The 26,451-nt window shown below is 42.1% G+C and overlaps 1 protein-coding gene across 2 annotated transcripts in view; it reads right to left on the bottom strand.

The window, feature by feature from the left end:
• The window catches only part of MIB1 (MIB E3 ubiquitin protein ligase 1), a 476,845-nt gene that overhangs the window by 324,875 nt on the left and 125,519 nt on the right, over window positions 1-26,451 (bottom strand). For both annotated transcript variants that reach the window (XM_053714972.1, XM_053714973.1), the window contains exon 7: window positions 8,863-9,046. In XM_053714972.1, coding sequence (XP_053570947.1) covers window positions 8,863-9,046 — 184 coding nt within the window. The remainder of the gene's footprint in view (window positions 1-8,862; window positions 9,047-26,451) is intronic.

Genomic DNA, 26,451 nt, shown 5'->3' with positions numbered 1-26,451 from the left:
ACTCACACGCACACACACACCATAAGATATTGCAAACTTAAAAAAGAGCCAGTATACTCAAAAAAATTGTATTGTTTAAAAAGATAGATAACACCTTTACTACCCATTCCTCAGGTTTGTACAAAACAAACATGGTTATATACATTTACTTTAAAACTCTAAATCTCTGCCTGTTTCTAAGCCCTGAAGCCCGCCTTCATCTAAGTGCATTTTATTAACTTTTAACAGCAAGAAAGTGCTAGTTAATGTGTCATATAAATAACACTGTGCTCACTCCTGTGGAGTTACTAAGAAGTGAGCACCGATTGGCTAAAATGCGTCTGTAAATAGCACCGAGATAATGAGCAGTTTGCAGTTGCTTAGATACAAGGTAATTACAGAGGTAAAAAGTATTTTAATATAACTGCATTGGTTGTGCAAAACTGGGGATTGGGTAATAAGGGGATTCTCTATCTTTTTAAACAATACACATTCTGAAGTAGACTGTCCCTTTAAGAATGCTATAGTTTACCTAAACCTAACTGGCCACAGCATAGCAGATATGCAGAACTTTCCTATCCTTTTAAAATGTAATTTATAATTAGTAGAGTCAAAATTAAACTTGAATGATTCATATAGGACATGTAATTGTAAGGCATGTTTAAATTCACTTCTATTTTCAAATGGGCTTTGCTCTCTTGTTATCCCTTGCTGAAAAAGAATATGCACATATTCTACACTAGTGTGAGTTAGTTGCCGATTGGTGCCTGCATACATTTGTCTCATGGATTGGCTAACTAGATGTGCTCAGCTAGCTGCCAGTAGTGCAATTATGTTAATTCAGCAAAGAAAAACAAAATAATCAAGCAAATTTGATAATAGACGTAAATTTGATGTTCTATCCAAATCATGAAAGAACATTTTGGGGTTTCCTGTCCCTTTAAGTGTTTACAAGACATTTAATGTTTATGTTGATAATACCAATATATTAAAAAAAAAGAAAAAACGTATAGTAATATATCAATGTTGGTTGTGCAAAGCTGGGGAATGGGTAGCAACGGCATTATCTATCTTTTTAAACAATAACAATTTAGTGTAGACTGTCCCTTTAAGCATCAGCTCAAACCGAAGGATTTAGTTTCTTCATACTGTTGATGCTCTTTTGTCTAGAAGCTTTCTCCGATTTCTCAACAAACTTGTATGCTTTGCCATTCCTCTTCTCTCATAAAGGAAGTTGCAGTATGTTTTATCATGCGAATATATGGCTTTTAGATTTCAATGGTTTTGCATTTCTACTATTGTGTTTGACCATATCTTTACATAATAACATATTTTAAGCATATCAAAAGATACTATTTCCAAACTTTGAATCTATGAATAATTTCTCTGGAAATCTGTGAATGTGTTCGTAAGCTGCATGAGCTAATATCTATTTTATCCAAATATTTAGCCAGCTATTCCTTTGAAGTATTCTACTTCAAAAATTCTTATGGATATAGACAGGATGTGTAAGCCTTTAAATAGGTATTTATATATAAACCAATTGCTTCTCTTGCATGATTGGTGGCAGCGCACTACTGGGATGTATCTGTAAACATTGAAGGTATTCAAGAATATTTTTGTTTTCAAATTCTTTCCCTTTTCGTTTGAAAGTGTTTCAAATAATCTGGTTAGGTTTTTTTTTTTAATAACTTCAGAAACATGTCTGTCTTCTTGCAATCTAAACACTTATTTGAAATAGCCCTCTAATTTTAGAGAACAATTCTCCACCATTCTATCCTTTTATGCAAAACTTTTTTGCAATATACAGGGTATGGGTAAAAATTTGACCTGCACAAAGCAGGTTGTTTTGTAGAGTTGATTTAATCAAATTATTGTCTAAAGTCATAATGTATTACTTTAGAAAGAAGGCTGTAGACCCAAAAGTAACAGTCTATAGTAGTTCATGTGGTATATGTGACTTTTTAAAGGGATATGAAACCCAAAAATTTTCTTTCAGGATTAAGATAATGCATACGATTTTAAACAACTTTCCAATTTACTTATATTATTTAGTTTACTTAGCTCTTTTTGTATAATTTGTTGAAAAGCATACTTAGGTAGGCTTATGAGCTGTCTGCTGATTGGTGGCTGCACATATATGCCTCTTTTCCTTTTCCTCCGAGTACTGCACTTTCAATAAAGTATATCAAATGTGATAACAGAAGTAAATTGGAAGGTTTTTTTAAAAAATTTATGTTGTATCTGAATCATAAAACAATAAATATTAGGTTTCATGTCCTTTGAAGTATTTTTTTTTATTTTGTTCAACTAAGAGAGTACATTTCAAAATGCAACATTTGTAGTTGTCCTTACAAGCTAGTGAGAATACGCAGGAAGTACGAATGATACTAAAGTTTTAGATTTAAATTGATCATATTTTAGATTTTGTTTCAGACAAGAAAAAGATTCACAGGAAATATGTAATGCATGAACTAGATATCTGATATTTCATATATGTGATAAAAAACAAAATTTATGCTTACCTGATAAATGTATTTCTTTCTTGACACGATGAGTCCACGGATCATCTAATTACTAATGGGATATATCACTCCTGCCCAGCAGGAGGCGGCAAAGAGCACCACAGCAAAGCTGTTAAATATCACCTCCCTTCCCTCTTACCCCAGTCATTCGACCGAAGTAAAGGAGAGAAAGGAAGTAACAAGGTGCAGAGGTGTCTGAAGTTTATTATATACTAACACCCTGTCTAAAGTATATTGCGGGCCGTGGACTCATTGTGTCAAAAAATAAATTTATCACACACACACAATTTATTTATACTGTATCTTCACACTTTTTCAAAATTCTATAAATTTGACACTTTTGCCTCAGCTGAGGCTGCTTTTGGGAGAAAGGTTCTTCAAGCAGTGGTGCCTTCCATTTAGGTTCCGTCTTGTCCCTCCCTTATAATCTGTGTACTCTAGCTTGGGTATTGATTCCCATTAGTAATTAGATGATCCGTGGACTCATCGTGTCATTAGAAAGAAAAAAAAAATTATGCTTGAAGAACCTTTCTCCCAAAAGTGGCCTCAGCTGAGGCAAAAGTGTAAAATTGATAGAATTTTGAAAAAGTGTGAAGAGAGGACCAAGTTGCAGCCTTGCAAATCTGTTCCATAGAAGCTTCATTTTTGAATGCCCATGAGGAAGCAACAGCCGTAACTCTCTCTGGAGGTTGCTGTCCAGCAGTTCCATAGGCAAAACGTATGATACTCTTCAGCCACAAAGAAAGAGAAGTAGCCGTAGCTTTCTGTTCCTTACGTTTTCCAGAGAAAACCACAAACAAGACAGAAGACTGTCGCCTGTAAATAAAAATTTAGTGCACGTACCACGTCCATATTGTGCAGAAGCCGTTCCTTCTGAGGAGGAGGATTAGGACACAAAGAAGGAACAACAATCTCCTGATTAATGTTCCGGTCAGAAACTACTTTAGGGAGAAACCCTAATTTGGTACGTAAAACTACCTTATCTGAATGAAAAATAAGGTAAGGAGAATCATACTGTAATGCCGAGAGCTCTGACACTCTACGAGCAGATAAAATAGCAACAAGAAACAAAACTTCCCAAGATAACTTAATATCTAAGTAATGCATAGGCTCAAACAGAGCCCCTTGAAGAACCTTAAGAACTAAATTAAGACACCAGGGAGGAGTAACTGGTTTGAAAACAGGCCTGATCCTGACCAAGGCCTGACAAAACGATTGCACATCTGGTTTGTCCGCCAGACGTTTATGTAACAAAATAGACAAGGTAGATATTTGACCCTTTAGGGAACTTGTGGATAATCCCTACTACAAACCTTCTTGGAGAAAGGACAGAATTCTAGGAATCCTAACTCTACTCCAAGAGTAGCCCTTGGATTCACACTAATATAGATATTTACGCCATATCTTGTGGTAAATCTTTCTAGTCACAGGTTTATGAGCCTGAATCATGGTCTCTATGACCGATTCCGAAAATCCCCGCTTGGATAAAATTAAGCATTCAATCTCCAAGCAGTCAGCTTCAGAGAAACTAGATTTGGATGAAGGAAGGGTCCTTGAAGTAGAAGGTCCTTCCTCAACGGAAGCCTCCAAGGTGGAAGAGATGACATGTCCACCAGATCTGCATACCAAATCCTGCGAGGCCATGCCAGTGCAATGAGGATCACCGACGCCCTCTCCTGCTTGATTCGAGCAATGACCCGAGGTAGAAGTGCGAACGGAGGAAATAGGTATGCAAGACTGAAATTCCAAGGTACCGCCAGAGCGTCTATCAGTACAGCCTGAGGATCCCTTGACCTCGATCCGTACCTCGGAAGCTTGGCATTCTGCCGAGATGCCATGAGATCCAATCCCGGCTGACCCCATTTGAGAATCAGGCTGGAAAACACTTCCGGATGGAGTTCCCACTCCCCTGGGTGAAAGGTCTATCTGCTCAGGAAGTCCGCCTCCTAGTTGTCCACTCCTGGAATGTGGATCGCCGACAGAAAGCAATTGTGGGTCTCCGCACACTGCATTATCTTGGCTACCTCTGTCATGGCCAAGGAACTCCGCGTTCCTCCCTGATGGTTGATGTAAGCCACTGAAGTTGCGTTGTCCGACTGGAACCTGATGAACCGGGCCAAGGCTAACTGGGGCTAGGCCAGAAGAGCATTGAAGATTGCTCTCAGCTCCAGAATGTTTATGGGCAGAACAGACTCCGACCGAGTCCAAGTTCCCTGAGCCTTTAGAGAGCCCCAGACTGCTCCCCATCCCAGAAGGCTGGCGTCTGTTGTCACAATCACCCAAGAGGTTCTGCGAAAGCCGGTTCCCTGGGAGTGATGATCCTGAGACAACCACCAAAGAAGAGAATCCCTTGTCTCCTGCTCCAGCTGTATTCACGGAGACAGATCCGCATAATTTCCGTTCCACTGACTGAGCATGTCTAACTGCAGAGGTCTGAGCTGGAAACGGCAAACGGGATGATGCCCATTGCCGCTACCATCAGACCGATTACCTCCATGCACTGAGCCACTGATGGCCGAGGAGAGGACTGAAGCACTAGGCAAGAATCGAAAATCTTTGATTTCCTGACTTCTGTCAGAAAAATCTTCATTGATAAGGAATCTATTATGGTTCCCAAGAAAATTACTCTTGCATTTGGAACTAAGGAACTCTTTTCCAAACTTACCTTCCATCCGTGAGATCGCAGGAAAGATAACATTTCCGTGTGGGATCTTGCTTGTTGAAAGGATGGCGTCTGGACCAGAATGTCGTCCAGATAAGGCGCCACTGCAATGCCTCGCAATCGGAGCACCAACAGGGATCCCAGAACCTTTGAGAAAACTGTGGGAGCTGTGGCTAGGCTAAATGGAAGAGCCACGAACTGGAAGTGTTTGTCTAGAAATGCAAACCTTAGAAACTTGTGATGGTCCCTGTGGATGGGAACATGCAGGTACACGTACTTTAAATCCACGATAGCCATAAATTGACCCTCTTGGATTAAAGGAAGAATGGAACAAATAGTTTCCATCTTGAAGGACGGTACTCTGAGGAATTTGTTTAGACTCTTGAGATCTAAAATTGGTCAGAAGGTTCCCTCTTTTTGGGAACCACAAACAGATTGGAATAGAACCCCAGACCCTGTTCCTGCCTCGGAACAGGAACTATCACTCCCAGGTCGGAGAGGTCCCGTACACATTGTAAGAACGCCTCTCTTTTTGTCTGGTCTACAGATAATCTTGGAAGCAGAAACCTGCCCCTGGGAGGAAAGTTCTTGAACTCTAGCTTGTATCCCTGGGACACGGTGTCCACCGCCCAGGGATCCTGAACATCTCGAACCCAAGTGAAGAAGGAAAGTCTGCCACCCAAAAGATCCGGTCCCGGATCGGGGGCAGCCCTTCATGCTGTCTTTGAATCAATAGCAGGCTTTTTGGATTTTTTTCCCTTGTTCCAAGACTGATTGGGTCTCCAGGAAGGTTTGGACTGTTCCTGCTTGGAAGAGGAAGGATTTCCCTTGAAATTTCGAAAGGAACGAAAATTAATCTGACGTCCCTTTTGTTTGTTTCTCTTATCCTGAGGGGGAAATGACCCTTTCCTCCTGTAATGTCAGAAATTATTTCCGTCAAACCCGGTCCAAACAAGGTCTTGCCTTGTAAGGAATCACCAAAAGTTTAGACTTAGATGACACGTCCGCTGACAAAGATTTTAGTCATAAAGCTCTGCGGGCTAGCACAGCAAAACCTGAAATCTTTGCTCCCAGTTTAATAACTTGTAGGGAAGCATCCATAATAAAGGAATTGGCCAACTTAAAGGCCTTTATCCTATCCTGGATCTCTTCCAGTGGAGTGTCTGTCCTAATAGAATCATACAACGCATCAAACCAGTATGCCGCCGCACTAGTGACGGTAGCAATGCACACTGCAGGTTGCCATTGTAAACCCTGGTGTACATAAATCTTTTTAAGAAACCCCTCTATTTTTTTGTCCATAGGATCCTTAAAACCACAAACTATCCTCTATGGGAATAGTAGTCCTCTTGGCCTAGAGTGGAAATTGCTCCTTCCACCTTGGGTACTGTTTGCCAAGACTCCTTCATACAGTCCGCTATGGGAAACATCTTTTTAAATATAGGGGATGGAGAAAAAGGGATACCCGGTCTCTCCCATTCTTTAGCAATGATCTCAGTAGCTTGATCTGGTACAGGAAAAACCTCCACCAAGGAAGGTACATCAAAATATTTGTTTAGCTTACTGGATTTCTTAGGATTAACTACGACCATGGTGTCGCTGTCGTCCAATGTAGCTAAAACCTCCTTGAGTAACAGATGGAGGTGTTCTAGCTTAAACCTGAAAGCTACAACTTCAGTATCAGCAGGGGGAATTACACTGTCAGAATCTGAGATTTAACTCTCAGATGCTATCGAAGTATCCTCCTCTTCAGGCTTCTGGGAGGGGGCATTCGAAATAGCGACAACTGCATCAGTAACCTCGCTAACTGAATGTTTCTTTTTTCTCTTGCGTTTTCCCTGCAACATGGGAAAAGCAGACAACACATCAGAAACTGCAGAAGACATGAGGGAAGCAATGTCTTGCAACGTAACTCCAGGAGGAGTTAGAGGGGAAGCGCAGGGCACTGCATGTGTGGGCGGTAAAATTTGGGACGCTTGAGGAGAAAGCTGCGGCATAGATTGAACATTGTCATTAGACTCCTGAACAGCATCCGCCTTAGAAAATGTTGGCTCAGAAAAAAAATCTATCCCTATAATTTAAAGTTCTCTCGATACAACAGAAAGGGATTGGTGGTTCCACATTGGCATCAAAACATAAAGAACAATTGACATTTTGCAAAGCCTCTTGGTCCATTCTGACTCACAATGGATCAAATTATCAATTAAATTTTTTTATTAAAAATGAAAACAGAAAAAAGCAACTGTCACTTTAAATTTTAAACCGTAACTTTTTTATTTTTTATATGCAGAGAGGACTAAATAACTAAACAAAGCTGCAGATCACCTCTACACCTCAGCTTCTAAAGTAATCTAAAATTAAACTGTACTCTCTTTCCGGTCACTAGGAAGTGAGGGAAAAGTGGCGCGCAACACAAATTGCCGTCTCCCATAGCTCCGCCCGTCGTGGGCGTCTCAAAAAGAAATCTCCCGGTCTGTATCATGTCTTCTAAAGTAAACCGCCGGGAGCAGAGTAAACCACCATAAAAAAAAGAGCCCAATATTTTTCCTCAGCCCCAGTGCCTGCATCCAAGCTGTCTACATAATGTCTCCTCCATCTTGCAAATAAAGTGCCCAGACCAGAGTCCTTTATATATATGTCCCACCTTGTGTAAATAAAGTGCCTCCTTTTTATTATCCTTTTTAGAAAATTAAAGTCAGCACCTCATAAATTTGCCAGAGAGCAAGGCAGCTCACCAGGTTTGAGAGGTCCCCTACCTCACATGGACCTGTGGAAAAAGAGGAAAAGACTGAGTAATTTTACTCAGGCTTTCAGAGTCAGGGCAGCATAATTACATGGCAGGCGCAGTGAGAATTGTGTCCCACAAGTTCCCATTGCTCTAAAGCCACCACTGCTCTACTGAAGAGACTGATATGGACTACGGCTACACCCCAGGACAAAGCAGCACAATCTTGCACTACTTAAAAAATAATAAAATCTTGCTTGAATAATCTTTTCTAACACCTAACTTTACCACTTCCTTGCTGTAACATAGGCAAAGAGAAGGACAAGTGTGGGAGGGAAGGGAGGTGATATTTAATAGCTTTGCTGTGGTGCTCTTTGCTGCCTCCTGCTGGGCAGGAGTGATATATCCCATTAGTAATTAGATGATCCATGGACTCATTGTATCATTAGAAAGAAAGTGCTTTGTTATAGTTTGATAAGTATCCCCTTCTACAAACCTTTATACAACTTCTATTTATAATGGCAACGTTGGTTTGTTGCTCTTTATTTAATGTTTAAATTAATATAAATGAAATATAACAATACAGCAGTGATTACACTGTATAGAAATGAAAATAGCAAAATGGGATTTAAAAGCAACACTTTATGGCTCAATACAGATATATCTCCTTTGCAAATTAATTAAAATCCAACATTTATGGGGAACACAGCAATATAAGGTGCTGCATATCTGTACAACTTTGGGATGTGACACTGATTTATTAAAGCTATTTAGTTTTGGAAACTTCTTTCACTTTGTTTAATAGTTAGAACATGGCATTTTCATATGCCTCTGCATGATATTTTTGTTCTACAGAATACATCAGGAGTGTGTCTTTAAAAGTGACCTTTTGGGAAGACGTATAAGTATGCAAGATCAGACCAGTGTATAATGTGATCTATAAAACATTCACAATTTCACACGATACATACAGGAAGCATTGCTTCTGCCCATTCACCATGGCCTCTCTGTAGAAGTTTTATTCGTTCCAGGTCATAGCATATTTGTACAAGATCCCCAACTTGAAACTGAGATGTTCCTCCTTCTGCCCCCTGAGCAGTGTCTCCACTACGCACAGCATTTGCCTTTGTGAGAACAGCTGGATTAAAAGTCCACCTAGAAAAAAAATCTTAAATTCTTAAGTAAGATGCATTTCCATTTGTTTAATCAATTCAACACAGTTTTGCATAAATATTCAGAAAAACATTTTAGCTGTGTTCATTTTCTGACCAATAGTCAGCCAAAAAATAATTTTATATATATGAAGTAATTACATTTGCAATGCGAGATTAACCTCTTAACGACCAAGGACGTGCAGGGTACGTCCTCCAAAAAAAGGCAGTTAACACCTGAGGACATACCCTGCACGTCCTCTGTGTGGAAAGCAGCTGGAAGCGATCCTGATCGCTTCCAGCTGCTTTCCGGTTATTGCAGTGATGCCTCGATATGGAGGCATCCTGCAATAACCTTACATGGCCATCCAATGCAGAGAGAGCCATTCTGTGGCCCTCTCTGCACCGGACATCGATGGCCAGTATCGTTGGTGGGTGGGAGCCGACTTGGGAGGCGGGTGGGCGGCCATCGGTGAGCCGTGAAAGGTGGAGGGGGCGGGATCGAGGGCGGAGCCGGCGGGGGCGGCACGCATGGGCGCGCGCACGTGCACGGGGGCGGCTGCGTGCACGGGCGGGAGCCGCTATACTACTGAAAAGTTGCAAGTACATATGTGGGGGAAAAGGGTATAAGGGATCTTGGAGGGGTGGGGGGTTGGTCTTGGGTGGAGGGGGAGCTACACTACAGAAAAAGGGATTTTTTCTAAAAAAAAAAAAAAACACTTTTTTCTAAACTGGGTACTGGCAGACAGCTGCCAGTACCCAAGATGGCGCCCATTAAGGCAGAGGGGGAGGGTTAGACAGCTGTTTGATGGGGGATCAGTGAGGTTGGGGGCTAAGGGGGAATCCTACACAGCAGCATATGTAAATATGCTGTAAAAAAAAAACACAAAAAAGCCCAAATATACCTTTTATTTTAGTACTGGCAGAGTTTCTGCCAGTACTTAAGATGGCGGGGACAATTGTGGGGTGGGGGAGGGAAGAGAGCTGTTTGGGAGGGATCAGGAGGTCTGATGTTTCAGGTGGGAGGCTGAGCTCTACACTAAAGCTAAAATTAACCCTGCAAGCTCCCTACAAGCTACCTAATTAACCCCTTCACTGCTGGGCATAATTCACATGTGGTGCGCAGTGGCATTTAGTGGCCTTCTAATTACCAAAAAGCAACACCAAAGCCATATATATCTGCTATTTCTGAACAAAGGGGATCCCAGAGAAGCATTTACAACCATTTGTGCCATAATTGCACAAGCGGTTTGTAAATAACTTCAGTGAGAAACCTAAAGTTTGTGAAAAAGTTTGTGAAAAAGGTAACATTTTTTTTTTATTTGATCGCATTTGACGGTGAAATGGTGGCATGAAATATACCAAAATGGGCCTAGATCAATACTTTGGGTTGTCTACTACACTAAAGCTAAAATTAACCCTACAAGCTCCCTAATTAACCCCTGCACTGCTGGGCATAATACACGTGTGGTGCGCAGCGGCATTTAGCGGCCTTCTAATTACCAAAAAACAATGCCAAAGCCATATATGTCTGCTATTTCTGAACTAAGGGGATCCCAGAGAAGCATTTACAACCATTTGTGCCATAATTGCAAAAGCTGTTTGTAAAATGATTTCAGTGAGAAACCTAAACTTGTGAAAAATTGTATGTTTTTCTTAATTTGATCGCATTTGGCGGTGAAATGGTGGCATGAAATATACCAAAATGGGCCTAGATCAATAGTTGGGGTTGTCTACTACACTAAAGCTAAAATTACCCCAAAAAGCTCCCTACATGCTCCCTAATTAACCCCTTCACTGCTGGGCATAATACACGTGTGGTGCGCAGTGGCATTTAGCGGCCTTCTAATTACCAAAAAGCAACGCCAAAGCCATATATGTCTGCTATTTCTGAACAAAGGTGATACCAGAGAAGAATTTACAACCATTTACGCCATAATTGCACAAGCTGTTTGTAAATCATTTCAGTGAGAAACCAAAAGTTTGTGAAAAAATTTGTGAAAAAGTGAACGATTTTTTGTGTTTGATCGCATTTGGCGATATGGTGGCATGAAATATACCAGAATGGACCTAGATCAATACTTTGGGTTGTCTACTAAAAAAAAATATATACATGTCAACGGATATTCAGAGAAAGATATTAGTGTTCTAATGTTACTAGCGCTAATTTTGAAAAAAACATAATTTATGCTTACCTGATAAATTTATTTCTCTTGTAGTGTATCCAGTCCACGGATCATCCATTACATGTTGGATATTCTCCTTCCCAAAAGGAAGTTGCAAGAGGATCACCCACAGCAGAGCTGCTATATAGCTCCTCCCCTAACTGTCATATCCAGTCATTCGACCGAAAACAAACAGAGAAAGGAGAAACCATAGGGTGCAGTGGTGACTGTAGTTTAATTAAAATTTAGACCTGCCTTAAAAGGACAGGGCGGGCCATGGACTGGATACACTACAAGAGAAATAAATTTATCAGGTAAGCATAAATTATGTTTTCTCTTGTTAAGTGTATCCAGTCCACGGATCATCCATTACTTGTGGGATACCAATACCAAAGCTAAAGTACACGGATGATGGGAGGGACAAGGCAGGATTAAGCGGAAGGAACCACTGCCTGAAGAACCTTTCTCCCAAAAACAGCCTCCGAAGAAGGAAAAGGACAGAGAGGTTGCCGAAGCTTTTTGACCTCTCCTCTGTCCAGAGTTAACGACAAACAGGGAAGATGTTTGACGAAAATCCTTAGTAGCTTGTAAGTAAAACTTCAAGGCACGGACTACATCCAGATTATGTAAAAGAAGTTCCTTCTTTGAAGAAGGATTAGGACACAATGATGGAACAACAATCTCTTGATTGATATTCTTGTTAGAAACCACCTTAGGTAAAAACCCAGGTTTGGTACGCAGAACTACCTTATCTGCATGAAAAATCAGATAAGGAGAATCACATTGTAAGGCAGATAGCTCAGACACTCTGCGAGCCGAGGAAATAGCCATCAAAAACAGAACTTTCCAAGATAAAAGTTTAATATCAATGGAATGAAGGGGTTCAAACGGAACTCCTTGAAGAACTTTAAGAACCAAGTTTAAGCTCCACAGAGGAGCAACAGGTTTAAACACAGGCTTAATTCTAACCAAAGCCTGGCAAAATGCCTGAACGTCTGGAACCTCTGCCAGACGCTTGTGCAAAAGAATATACAGAGCAGAAATCTGTCCCTTTAAGGAACTAGCTGATAATCCTTTGTCCAAGCCCTCTTGGAGAAAAGACAATATTCTAGGAATCCTAACCTTACTCCATGAGTAATTCTTGGATTCACACCAATAAGGATATTTACTCCATATCTTGTGGTAGATTTTCCTGGTAACAGGCTTTCGTGCCTGTATTAAGGTATCAATGACTGACTCGGAGAAGCCACGCTTTGATAGAATCAAGCGTTCAATCTCCATGCAGTCAGTCTCAGAGAAAACAGAATTTATGTTTACCTGATAAATTACTTTCTCCAACGGTGTGTCCGGTCCACGGCGTCATCCTTACTTGTGGGATATTCTCTTCCCCAACAGGAAATGGCAAAGAGCCCAGCAAAGCTGGTCACATGATCCCTCCTAGGCTCCGCCTACCCCAGTCATTCGACCGACGTTAAGGAGGAATATTTGCATAGGAGAAACCATATGTTACCGTGGTGACTGTAGTTAAAGAAAATAAATTATCAGACCTGATTAAAAAAACCAGGGCGGGCCGTGGACCGGACACACCGTTGGAGAAAATAATTTATAAGGTAAACATAAATTCTTTTTTCTCCAACATAGGTGTGTCCGGTCCACGGCGTCATCCTTACTTGTGGGAACCAATACCAAAGCTTTAGGACACGGATGAAGGGAGGGAGCAAATCAGGTCACCTAAATGGAAGGCACCACGGCTTGCAAAACCTTTCTCCCAAAAATAGCCTCAGAAGAAGCAAAAGTATAAAATTTGTAAAATTTAGTAAAAGTGTGCAGTGAAGACCAAGTCGCTGCCTAACATATCTGATCAACAGAAGCCTCGTTCTTGAAGGCCCATGTGGAAGCCACAGCCCTAGTGGAGTGAGCTGTGATTCTTTCAGGAGGCTGCCGTCCGGCAGTCTCATAAGCCAATCGGATAATGCTTTTAATCCAGAAGGAGAGAGAGGTAGAATTTGCTTTTTAACCTCTCCGTTTACCAGAATAAACAACAAACAAAGACGAAGTTTGTCTGAAATCCTTAGTAGCTGCTAAGTAAAATTTGAGAGCACGAACTACATCCAAGTTGTGCAACAAACGTTCCATCTTTGAAACTGGATTAGGACACAAAGAAGGCACAACTATCTCCTGGTTAATGTTTTTGTTAGAAACAACTTTTGGAAGAAAACCAGGTTTAGTACGCAAAACCACCTTATCTGCATGGAACCCCAGATAAGGAGAAGAACACTGCAGAGCAGATAATTCTGAAACTCTTCTAGCAGAAGAAATTGCAACCAAAAACAAAACTTTCCAAGATAATAACTTAATATCAACGGAATGTAAGGGTTCAAACGGAACCCCCTGAAGAACTGAAAGAACTAGGTTGAGACTCCAAGGAGGAGTCAAAGGTTTGTAAACAGGCTTGATTCTAACCAGAGCCTGAACAAAGGCTAGAACATCTGGCACAGCTGCCAGCTTTTTGTGAAGTAACACAGACAAGGCAGAAATCTGTCCCATCAAGGAACTTGCAGATAATCCTTTTTCCAATCCTTCTCGAAGGAAGGATAGACTCTTAGGAATCTTAACCTTGTCCCAAGGGAATCCTGTAGATTCACACCAACAGATATATTTTTCCCAAAATATGTGGTAAATTTTTCTGGTTACAGGCTTTCAGGCCTGAACAAGAGTATCAATACCAGAATCTGAGAACCCTCGCTTTGATAAGATCAAGCGTTCAATCTCCAAGCAGTCAGCTGGAGTGGGTCGAACGGACCTAGAACAAGAAGGTCTCGTCTCAAAGGTAGCTTCCATGGTGGAGCCGATGACATATTCACCAGATCTGCATACCAAGTCCTGCGTGGCCACGCAGGAGCTATCAAGATCACCGACGCCCTCTCCTTTGATCCTGGCTACCAGCCTGGGGATGAGAGGAAACGGCGGGAACACATAAGCTAGTTTGAAGGTCCAAGGTGCTACTAGTGCATCCACTAGAGCCGCCTTGGGATCCCTGGATCTGGACCCGTAGTAAGGAACTCTGAAGTTCTGACGAGAGGCCATCAGATCCACGTCTGGAATGCCCCACGGTTGAGTGACTTGGGCAAAGATTTCCGGATGGAGTTCCCACTCCCCCGGATGCAATGTCTGACGACTCAGAAAAACCGCTTCCCAACTTTCCACTCTTGGGATGTGGATAGCAGACAGGTGGCAGGAGTGAGACTCCGCCCATAGAATGATTTTGGTCACTTCTTCCATCGCTAGGGAACTCCTTGTTCCCCCCTGATGGTTGATGTACGCAACAGTTGTCATGTCGTCTTGATCGAAACCGTATGAACTTGGCCCTCGCTAGCTGAGGCCAAGCTTTGAGAGCATTGAATATCGCTCTCAGTTCCAGAATATTTATCGGTAGAAGAGATTCTACCCGAGACCAAAGACCCTGAGCTTTCAGGGATCCCCAGACCGCGCCCCAGCCCATCAGACTGGCGTCGGTCGTGACAATGACCCACTCTGGTCTGCGGAAGGTCATCCCTTGTGACAGGTTGTCCAGGGACAGCCACCAACGGAGTGAGTCTCTGGTCTTCTGATTTACTTGTATCTTCGGAGACAAGTCTGAATAGTCCCCATTCCACTGACTGAGCATGAACAGTTGTAATGGTCTTAGATGAATGCGCACAAAAGGAACTATGTCCATTGCCGCTACCATCAAACCTATCACTTCCATGCACTGCGCTATGGAAGGAAGAGGAACGGAATGAAGTATCCGACAAGAGTCTAGAAGTTTTGTTTTTCTGGCTTCTGTCAGAAAAATCCTCATTTCTAAGGAGTCTATTATAGTTCCCAAGAAGGGAACCCTTGTTGACGGAGATAGAGAACTCTTTTCCACGTTCACTTACCATCCGTGAGATCTGAGAAAGGCCAGGACAATGTCCGTGTGAGCCTTTGCTTGAAGAAGGGACGACGCTCGAATCAGAATGTCGTCCAAGTAAGGTACTACAGCAATGCCCCTTGGTCTTAGCACCGCCAGAAGGGACCCTAGTACCTATGAGAAAATCCTAGGAGCAGTGGCTAATCCGAAAGAAAACGCCACGAACTGGAAATGCTTGTCCAGGAATGCAAACCTTAGGAACCGATGATGTTCCTTGTGGATAGGAATATGTAGATACGCATCCTTTAAATCCACCGTGGTCATGAATTGACCGTCCTGGAAGGAAGGAATTGTTCGAATGGTTTCCATCTTGAACGATGGAACCTTGAGAAACTTGTTCAAGATCTTGAGATCTAAGATTGGTCTGAACGTTCCCTCTTTTTTGGGAACTATGAACAGATTGGAGTAGAACCCCATCCCTTGTTCTCCTAATGGAACAGGATGAATCACTCCCGTTTTTAGCAGGTCTTCTACACAATGTAAGAATGCCTGTCTTTTTATGTGGTCTGAAGACAACTGAGACCTGTGGAACCTCCCCCTTGGAGGAAGCCCCTTGAACTCCAGAGAATAATCTTGGGAGACTATTTCTAGCGCCCAAGGATCCAGAACATCTCTTGCCCAAGCCTGAGCGAAGAGAGAGAGTCTGCCCCCCACCAGATCCGGTCCCGGATCGGGGGCCCGCATTTCATGCTGTCTTGGTAGCAGTGGCAGGTTTCCTGGCCTGCTTTCCTTTGTTCCAGCCTTGCATAGGTCTCCAGGCTGGATTGGCTTGAGAAGTATTACCTTCCTGCTTAGAGGACGTAGCCCTTGGGGCTGGTCCGTTTCTGCGAAAGGGACGAAACTTAGGTTTATTTTTGGTCTTGAAAAGACCTATCCTGAGGAAGGGCGTGGCCCTTGCCCCCAGTGATATCAGAGATAATCTCTTTCAAGTCAGGGCCAAACAGTGTTTTCCCCTTGAAAGGAATGTCAAGCAATTTGTTCTTGGAAGACGCATCCGCTGACCAAGATTTTAACCAAAGCGCTCTGCGCCACAATAGCAAACCCAGAATTTTTCGCCGCTAACCTAGCCAATTGCAAGGTGGCGTCTAGGGTGAAGAATTAGCCAATTTAAGAGCACGAATTCTGTCCATAATCTCCTCATAAGAAGAAGAATTACTAATAATCGCCTTTTCTAGCTCATCAAACCAGAAACACGCGGCTGTAGTGACAGGGACAATGCATGCAATTGGTTGTAGAAGGTAACCTTGCTGAACAAACATCTTTTTTAGCAAACCTTCTAATTTTTTATCCATAGGATCTTGAAAAGCACAACTATCTTCTATGGGTATAGTGGCGCGCTTGTGTAGAGTAGAAACCGCCCCCTCGACCTTGGGGACTGTCTGCCATAAGTCCTTTCTGGGGTCGACTATAGGAAAACAATTTTTTAAATATGGGGGGAGGTACTAAAGGTATACCGGGCCTGTCCCATTCTTTATTAACAATGTACGCCACCCGCTTGGATATAGGAAAAGCTTCGGGGGGCCCCGGGGCCTCTAAGAACTTTTCCATTTTACATAGTGGTTCTGGAATGACCAGATAATCACAATCATCCAAATTGGATAACACCTCCTTTAAGCAGAGCGCGGAGATGTTCCAACTTAAATTTAAAAGTAATCACATCAGGTTCAGCTTGTTGAGAAATTTTTCCTGAATCTGAAATTTCTCCCTCAGACAAAACCTCCCTGGCCCCCTCAGACTGGTGTAGGGGCCCTTCAGAAACCATATCATCAGCGTTCTCATGCTCTACAGAATTTTCTAAAACAGAGCAGTCGCGCTTTCGCTGATAAGTGGGCATATTGGCTAAAATGTTTTTGATAGAATTATCCATTACAGCCGTTAAATGTTGCATAGTAAGGAGTATTGGCGCACTAGATGTACTAGGGGCCTCCTGTATGGGCAAGACTGGTGTAGACGAAGGAGGGGATGATGCAGTACCATGCTTACTCCCCTCACTTGAGGAATCATCTTGGGCATCATTTTTACTAAATTTTTTATGACATAAAATACATATAGTTAAACGAGAAGGAACCTTGGTTTCCCCACAGTCAGAACACAATCTATCTGGTAGTTCAGACATGTTAAACAGGCATAAACTTGATAACAAAGCACAAAAAACGTTTTAAAATAAAACCGTTACTGTCACTTTAAATTTTAAACTAAACACACTTTATTACTGCAATTGCGAAAAAGTATGAAGGAATTGTTCAAAATTCACCAAAATTTCACCACAGTATCTTAAAGCCTTAAAAGTATTGCACACCAAATTTTGAAGCTTTAACCCTTAAAATAACGGAACCGGAGCCGTTTTTATATTTAACCCCTTTACAGTCCCTGGAATCTGCTTTGCTGAGACCCAACCAAGCCCAAAGGGGAATACGATACCAAATGATGCCTTCAGAAAGACTTTTCTATGTATCAGAGCTCCACACACATGCAGCTGCATGCCATGCTGTTCTCAAAAACAAGTGCGCCATACCGGCGCGAAAATGAGGCTCTGACAATGATTAGGGAAAGTCCCTAAAGAATAAGGTGTCTAAAACAGTGCCTGCCGATATAATCTTATCAAAATACCCAGATTAAATGATTCCTCAAGGCTAAATATGTGTTAATAATGAATCGATTTAGCCCAGAAAAAGTCTACAGTCTTAATAAGCCCTTGTGAAGCCCTTATTTACTATCTTAATAAACATGGCTTACCGGATCCCATAGGGAAAATGACAGCTTCCAGCATTACATCGTCTTGTTAGAATGTGTCATACCTCAAGCAGTAAGAGACTGCACACTGTTCCCCCAACTGAAGTTAATTGCTCTCAACAGTCCTGTGTGGAACAGCCATGGATTTTAGTTACGGTGCTAAAATCATTTTCCTCATACAAACAGAAATCTTCATCTCTTTTCTGTTTCTGAGTAAATAGTACATACCAGCACTATTTTAAAATAACAAACTCTTGATTGAATAATAAAAACTACAGTTAAACACTAAAAAACTCTAAGCCATCTCCGTGGAGATGTTGCCTGTACAACGGCAAAGAGAATGACTGGGGTAGGCGGAGCCTAGGAGGGATCATGTGACCAGCTTTGCTGGGCTCTTTGCCATTTCCTGTTGGGGAAGAGAATATCCCACAAGTAAGGATGACGCCGTGGACCGGACACACCTATGTTGGAGAAATTAGATTTGGATGATTGAAAGGACCTTGTATCAGAAGGTCCTTTCTTAGAGGCAAAGTCCATGGTGGAAAGGATGACATGTCCACTAGGTCTGCATACCAAGTCCTGCGTGGCCACGCAGGTGCTATCAGAATCACCGATGCTCTCTCCTGTTTGATTTTGGCAATCAGTCGAGGGAACAGAGGAAACGGTGGAAACACATAAGGCAGGTTGAAGAACCAAGGCGCTGCTAGAGCATCAGCGTCGCTTCTGGGTCCCTGGACCTGGATCCGTAACAAGGGAGCTTGGCGTTCTGGCGAGACGCCATGAGATCCAACTCTGGTTTGCCCCAACGATGAATCAATTGAGCAAACACCTCCGGATGGAGTTCCCACTCCCCCGGATGGAAAGTCTGACGACTTAGAAAATCCGCCTCCCAGTTCTCCACGCCTGGGATATGGATTGCTGACAAGTGGCAAGAGTGGGACTCTGCCCAGCCAATTATTTTTGAGACTTCTAACATCGCTAGGGAACTCCTGGTTCCCCCTTGATGGTTGATGTAAGCCACAGTCGTGATGTTGTCCGACTGAAATCTGATGAACCTCAGTGTTGCTAACTGAGGCCAAGCCAGAAGAGCATTGAATATCGCTCTTAACTCGAGAATATTTATTGGAAGGAGTTTCTCCTCCTGAGTCCACGATCCCTGTGCCTTCAGGGAGTTCCAGACTGCACCCCAACCTAGAAGGCTGGCATCTGTTGTTACAATTGTCCAATCTGGCCTGCGAAAGGTCATACCCTTGGACAGGTGGACCCAAGACAACCACCAGAGAAGAGAATCTCTGGTCTCTTGATCCAGATTTAGCAGAGGGGACAAATCTGTGTAATCCCCATTCCACTGACTCAGCATGCATAATTGCAGCGGTCTGAGATGTAGGCGCGCAAATGGCACTATGTCCATTGCCGCTACCATTAAGCCGATTACCTCCATACACTGAGCCACCGAAGGGCGCGGAATGGAGTGAAGAACACGGCAAGCATTTAGAAGTTTTGATAACCTGGACTCCGTCAGGTAAATTTTCATTTCTACAGAATCTATAAGAGTCCCTAAGAAGGAGACTCTTGTGAGTGGGGATAGAGAACTCTTTTCCTCGTTCACTTTCCACCCGTGCGACCTCAGAAATGCCAGAACTATCTCTGTATGAGACTTGGCAACTTGAAAGTTTGACGCCTGTATCAGGATGTCGTCTAGATACGGAGCTACCGCTATGCCTCGTGGTCTTAGAACCGCCAGAAGTGAGCCCAGAACCTTTGTAAAGATTCTCGGGGCTGTAGCCAACCCGAAGGGAAGAGCTACAAATTGGTAATGCCTGTCTAGAAAGGCAAACCTTAGAAACCGATGATGGTCTTTGTGAATCGGTATGTGAAGGTAGGCATCCTTTAGGTCCACTGTGGTCATGTACTGACCCTCTTGGATCATGGGTAGGATGGTCCGAATAGTTTCCATTTTGAAAGATGGAACTCTGAGGAATTTGTTTAAGACCCTTAGATCCAAAATTGGTCTGAAGGTTCCCTCTTTTTTGGGAACCACAAACAGATTTGAATAAAAACCCTGTCCTTGTTCTGTCCGCGGAACTGGATGGATCACTCCCATAATTAGGAGGTCTTGCACACAGCGTAGGAATGCCTCTTTCTTTATCTGATTTGCAGCTTTGAAAGATGAAATCTCCCTTGTGGAGGGGAAGCTTTGAAGTCCAGAAGATATCCCAGAGATATGATCTCCAACGCCCAGGGATCCTGAACATCTCTTGCCCATGCCTGGGCGAAGAGAGAAAGTCTGCCCCCTACTAGATCCGTCGCCGGATAGGGGGCCGTTCCTTCATGCTGTCTTAGAGGCAGCAGCAGGCTTTCTGGCCTGCTTGCCTTTGTGCCAGGACTGGTTAGGTTTCCAGGCCTGCTTAGATTGAGCAAAAGTTCCCTCTTGCTTTGAAGCGGAGGAAGTTGATGCTGCACCTGCCTTGAAATTTCGAAAGGCACGAAAATTAGACTGTTTGGCCTTTGCTTTGGCCCTGTCCTGAGGAAGGGTATGACCCTTACCTTCAGTAATGTCAGCAATAATTTCCTTCAAACCAGGCCCGAATAAGGTCTGCCCCTTGAAAGGAATGTTGAGTAATTTAGACTTCGAAGTCACGTCAGCTGACCAGGATTTAAGCCATAGCGCCCTACGCGCCTGGATGGCGAATCCGGAATTCTTAGCAGTTAGTTTAGTCAAATGAACAATGGCATCAGAAACAAATGAGTTAGCTAGCTTAAGTGTTCTAAGCTTGTCAATAATTTCAGTCAATGGAGCTGTATGGATGGCCTCTTCCAGGGCCTCAAACCAGAATGCCGCCGCGGCCTTGACAGGCGCTATGCATGCAAGGGGCTGTAAAATAAAACCTTGTTGAATAAACATTTTCTTAAGGTAACCCTCCAATTTTTTATCCATTGGATCTGAAAAAGCACAACTGTCCTAAACCGGGATAGTGGTACGCTTTGCTAAAGTAGAAACTGCTCCCTCCACCTTAGGGACCGTCTGCCATTAGTCCCGTGTAGTGGCGTCTATTGGAAACATTTTTCTAAATATAGGAGGTGGGGAAAAAGGCACACCCGGTCTATCCCACTCCTTGCTAATAATTTCTGTAAGCCTTTTAGGCATAGGAAAAACATCAGTACACACCGGCACCGCATAGTATTTATCCAGCCTACACAATTTCTCTGGTACTGCAACTGTGTTACAGTCATTCAGAGCAGCTAATACCTCCCCAAACAATACACGGAGGTTCTCAAGCTTAAATTTAAAATTAGAACTCTCTGAATCAGGTTTCCCCGAATCAGAGACGTCACCCACAGACTGAAGCTCTCCGTCCTCATGATCTGCATATTGTGACGCAGTATCAGACATGGCCCTTACAGCATCTGCGCGCTCTGTATTTCTCCTAACCCCAGAGCAATCGCGCTTGCCTCTTAATTCAGGCAACCTGGATAATACCTCTGACAGGGTATTATTCATGATTGCAGCCATGTCCTGCAAGGTAATCGCTATGGGCGTCCATGATGCAATTGTCGCCATATTAGCGTGCATCCCCTGAGCGGGAGGCGAAGGGTCTGACACGTGGGGAGAGTTAGTCGGCATAACTTCCCCCTCGTCAGAATCTTCTGGTGATATTTCTTTTATAGTTAAAGACTGATCTTTACTGTTTAAGGTGAAATCAATACATTTAGTACACATTCTCCTATGGGGCTCCACCATGGCTTTCAAACATAATAAGTTGTTTCCTCTGTGTCAGACATGTTTAAACAGACTAGCAATGAGACTAGCAAGCTTGGAAAACACTTTAAACAAGTTTACAAGCAATATAAAAAACGTTACTGCACCTTTAAGAAACACAAATTTTGTCAAAATTTGAAATAACAGTGAAAAAAGGCAGTTACACTAACAAAATTTTTACAGTGTATGTAACAAGTTAGCAGAGCATTGCACCCACTTGCAAATGGATGATTAACCCCTTAATACCAAACACTGAATAATAACTGACAAAAACGTTTTTGTTTTTTTTTTGTTTCTTTTGTTTTTTTAAAACAGTCACAACAACTGCTGTGGCTTGTTACCTCCCTCAAAAACGACTTTGAAGCCTTTTGAGCCCTCCAGAGATATCCTGGATCATGCAGGAAGAAGCTGGATGTCTGTGTCTGTAACCACTCCCAGTCATATTACAACAGTGGAAAGCCTTCAGGAAACTGTTACTAGGCAGAATTCAAGCCAGCCATGTGGAAAAAAACTAGGCCCCAATAAGTTTTATCACCAAATACATATAAATACGATTAAACATGCCAGCAAACGTTTTATATTACATTTTTATAAGAGTATGCATCTCTATTAATAAGCCTGATACCAGTAGCTCTCACTGCATTTAAGGCTTTACTTACATTAGTTCAGTATCAGCAGCATTTTCTAGCAAATTCCATCCCTAGAAAAATATTAACTGCACATACCTTATTGCAGGAAAACCTGCACGCCATTCCCTCTCTGAAGTTACCTCACTCCTCAGAATATGTGAGAACAGCCATGGATCTTAGTTACTTCTGCTAAGATCATAGAAAACACAGGCAGATTCTTCTTCTAAATACTGCCTGAGATAAACAGTGCACTCCGGCACCATTTAAAAATAACAAACTTTTGATTGAAGAATAAACTAAGTATAAAACACCACACTCCTCTTATGACCTCCATCTTTGTTGAGGCTTGCAAGAGAATGACTGGATATGACAGTTAGGGGAGGAGCTATATAGCAGCTCTGCTGTGGGTGATCCTCTTGCAACTTCCTGTTGGGAAGGAGAATATCTCACAAGTAATGGATGATCCGTGGACTGGATACACTTAACAAGAGAAAATTGGTTTGGAAATAGCAAAGTGCTACTTGTATTTATGGCCCTATAACTTACAAAAAAATCAAAGAACATGTAAACATTGGGTATTTCTAAACTCAGGACAAAATTTAGAAACTATTTAGCATGGGTGTTTTTTGGTGGTTGTAGATATGTAACAGATTTTGGGGGTCAAATTTAGAAAAAGTGTGTTTTTTTACCATTTTTTCATCATATTTTATTATTTTTTTTATAGTAAATGATGAGATATGATGAAAATAGTGGTATCTTTAGAAATTACATTTAATGGCGAGAAAAACGGTATATAATATGTGTGGGTACAGTAAATGAGTAAGAGGAAAATTACAGCTAAACACAAACACCGCAAAAATGTAAAAATAGCCTTGGTCCCAAACGGACAGAAAATGGAAAAGTGCTGTGGTCATTAAGGGGTTAAAGTGATTTTAAGGTTAAGCTATACTCTAAACAATATTTGTAATAAAAAAGTAAATGAAGGGCACTTTCATCGATTAAAATCATTGTAGATGCTAAAATATATAAATAATCACGCTTTCGTTTTCTTATACATTCAGTCGTTCCTCCGCCTGCAATGCACAGTCTATTTCAGTCTAAATGACAAATTATGCTGTAGCCAATCGTAACGCGACCCCTTTGCTGAGCGCCAAAGGGGGTATGTATTGATTGGCTACAGCATGATTCTTCATTTTACACTGAAATAGAGTCCTCTACACGTTCTAATTGTATTCTGGCTCAGTCCCTCATCCGTGGCTTTCTCCCCTCCAGATATCCAATGCACGTTTCACCACCATCTGCGGCTTTTTCAAAGATTTTGAATAGCTGGAAGGGAGAAAGCCACGGATGAGGGACTGAGCCGGAATACAATAAGAACGCGTAAAGGACTCTGTAATTACGTACTGAACTGTTATAATGGATGCTATATTGTATGTTCCCATTGAGGACAAAGTTTGTTTAGTCATGTTACCGGTTTTCACCCCAATATAGTGGCTGAATGTTCCCTGACTAATTTGGTTTTAAATCTGTTTTAATAAATTTTGTATGAAACGTAGCTCAGAAGAGTGCGAGTACCAGTATCTGTTTGTGGAAAATTCGATACATTGTATACATTATTGCGCTGATTTTCTGTTTCTATTTCTCTCTTTGAGGATTGAAGATACTGATGAACTGTATACAATGACTCATTGAATCTAAATTAGTTTATATTGGTTTGATAGTTTTATATTTTGTGCACTGTGTGTAATATGTCAACAATTTTTTTTATTTTGCAAGTTATTAACTTGACAAAGCAGTAATCTTACAGGGCTTATTTAGTTTACTTTTAAAGACATGACTGTATACATCTTCCAGGTAACAGCACCACCCAGACCAAATATCTAGGAATACAACAATTCTTGCGGCAAATTAAAAAAAATAGCACTAGACAAAATCTATCTGCATGCCCCATTTCATAACGATTGGTGACATAGTTTTGGCTCATCATTTTTAATGTAAAGAAATAAGGAAAATACATTTTAGCACCACTCATTGACTACAATTACAGGACACTGCTACAGGTACTCTGTCTTCCAGGCTATAGCATCATACAAACCAATATCTGGGACTACAAGTCCCATAATCATCTGCTGCCAAATGCTGCTACTGAGCTACTAATGGTACTATTTATTAATTTGTATTCACTGGAGTGTTCAGAATAAAACCCTGTTTTTAAAGTGCTTGTAACTTTGGATTGCTTGAACAAAAGTTTTTGAAACCTGGTAGTTTTATGGGAAATAGACAAGAAGATAAATAACAGAATTTATGTTTACCTGATAAATTACTTTCTCCAACGGTGTGTCCGGTCCACGGCGTCATCCTTACTTGTGGGATATTCTCCTCCCCAACAGGAAATGGCAAAGAGCCCAGCAAAGCTGGTCACATGATCCCTCCTAGGCTCCGCCTTCCCCAGTCATTCGACCGACGTAAAGGAGGAATATTTGCATAGGAGAAACCATATGATACCGTGGTGACTGTAGTTAAAGAAAATAAATTATCAGACCTGATTAAAAAAACCAGGGCGGGCCGTGGACCGGACACACCGTTGGAGAAAGTAATTTATCAGGTAAACATAAATTCTGTTTTCTCCAACATAGGTGTGTCCGGTCCACGGCGTCATCCTTACTTGTGGGAACCAATACCAAAGCTTTAGGACACGGATGAAGGGAGGGAGCAAATCAGGTCACCTAGATGGAAGGCACCACGGCTTGCAAAACCTTTCTCCCAAAAATAGCCTCAGAAGAAGCAAAAGTATCAAACTTGTAAAATTTAGTAAAAGTGTGCAGTGAAGACCAAGTCGCTGCCTTACATATCTGATCAACAGAAGCCTCGTTCTTGAAGGCCCATGTGGAAGCCACAGCCCTAGTGGAATGAGCTGTGATTCTTTCAGGAGGCTGCCGTCCGGCAGTCTCGTAAGCCAATCTGATGATGCTTTTAAGCCAAAAAGAGAGAGAGGTAGAAGTTGCTTTTTGACCTCTCCTTTTACCAGAATAAACAACAAACAAGGAAGATGTTTGTCTAAAATCCTTTGTAGCATCTAAATAGAATTTTAGAGCACGCACTACATCCAAATTGTGCAACAAACGTTCCTTCTTTGAAACTGGATTCGGACACAAAGAAGGCACGACTATTTCCTGGTTAATGTTTTTGTTAGAAACAACTTTCGGAAGAAAACCAGGTTTAGTACGCAAAACCACCTTATCTGCATGGAACACCAGATAAGGAGGAGAACACTGCAGAGCAGATAATTCTGAAACTCTTCTAGCAGAAGAAATTGCAACCAAAAACAAAACTTTCCAAGATAATAACTTAATATCAACGGAATGTAAGGGTTCAAACGGAACCCCCTGAAGAACTGAAAGAACTAAATTGAGACTCCAAGGAGGAGTCAAAGGTTTGTAAACAGGCTTGATTCTAACCAGAGCCTGAACAAAGGCTTGAACATCTGGCACAGCTGCCAGCTTTTTGTGAAGTAACACAGACAAGGCAGAAATCTGTCCCTTCAAAGAACTTGCAGATAATCCTTTCTCCAAACCTTCTTGAAGAAAGGATAGAATCTTAGGAATTTTTATCTTGTCCCAAGGGAATCCTTTAGATTCACACCAACAGATATATTTTTTCCATATTTTGTGGTAGATTTTTCTAGTTACAGGCTTTCTGGCCTGAACAAGAGTATCAATGACAGAATCTGAGAACCCTCGCTTTGATAAGATCAAGCGTTCAATCTCCAAGCAGTCAGTTGGAGTGAGACCAGATTCGGATGTTCGAACGGACCTTGAACAAGAAGGTCTCGTCTCAAAGGTAGCTTCCATGGTGGAGCCGATGACATATTCACCAGGTCTGCATACCAAGTCCTGCGTGGCCACGCAGGAGCTATCAAGATCACCAATGCCCTCTCCTGATTGATCCTGGCTACCAGCCTGGGGATGAGAGGAAACGGCGGGAATACATAAGCTAGTTTGAAGGTCCAAGGTGCTACTAGTGCATCTACTAGAGTCGCCTTGGGATCCCTGGATCTGGACCCGTAGCAAGGAACCTTGAAGTTCTGACGAGAGGCCATCAGATCCATGTCTGGAATGCCCCACAATTGAGTAATTTGGGCAAAGATTTCCGGATGGAGTTCCCACTCCC

This window comes from Bombina bombina, chromosome 5, assembly GCF_027579735.1.
Source record: "Bombina bombina isolate aBomBom1 chromosome 5, aBomBom1.pri, whole genome shotgun sequence".
Lineage (NCBI taxonomy): Eukaryota > Metazoa > Chordata > Amphibia > Anura > Bombinatoridae > Bombina > Bombina bombina.
This window is presented reverse-complemented; position numbering and strand designations above follow the sequence as displayed.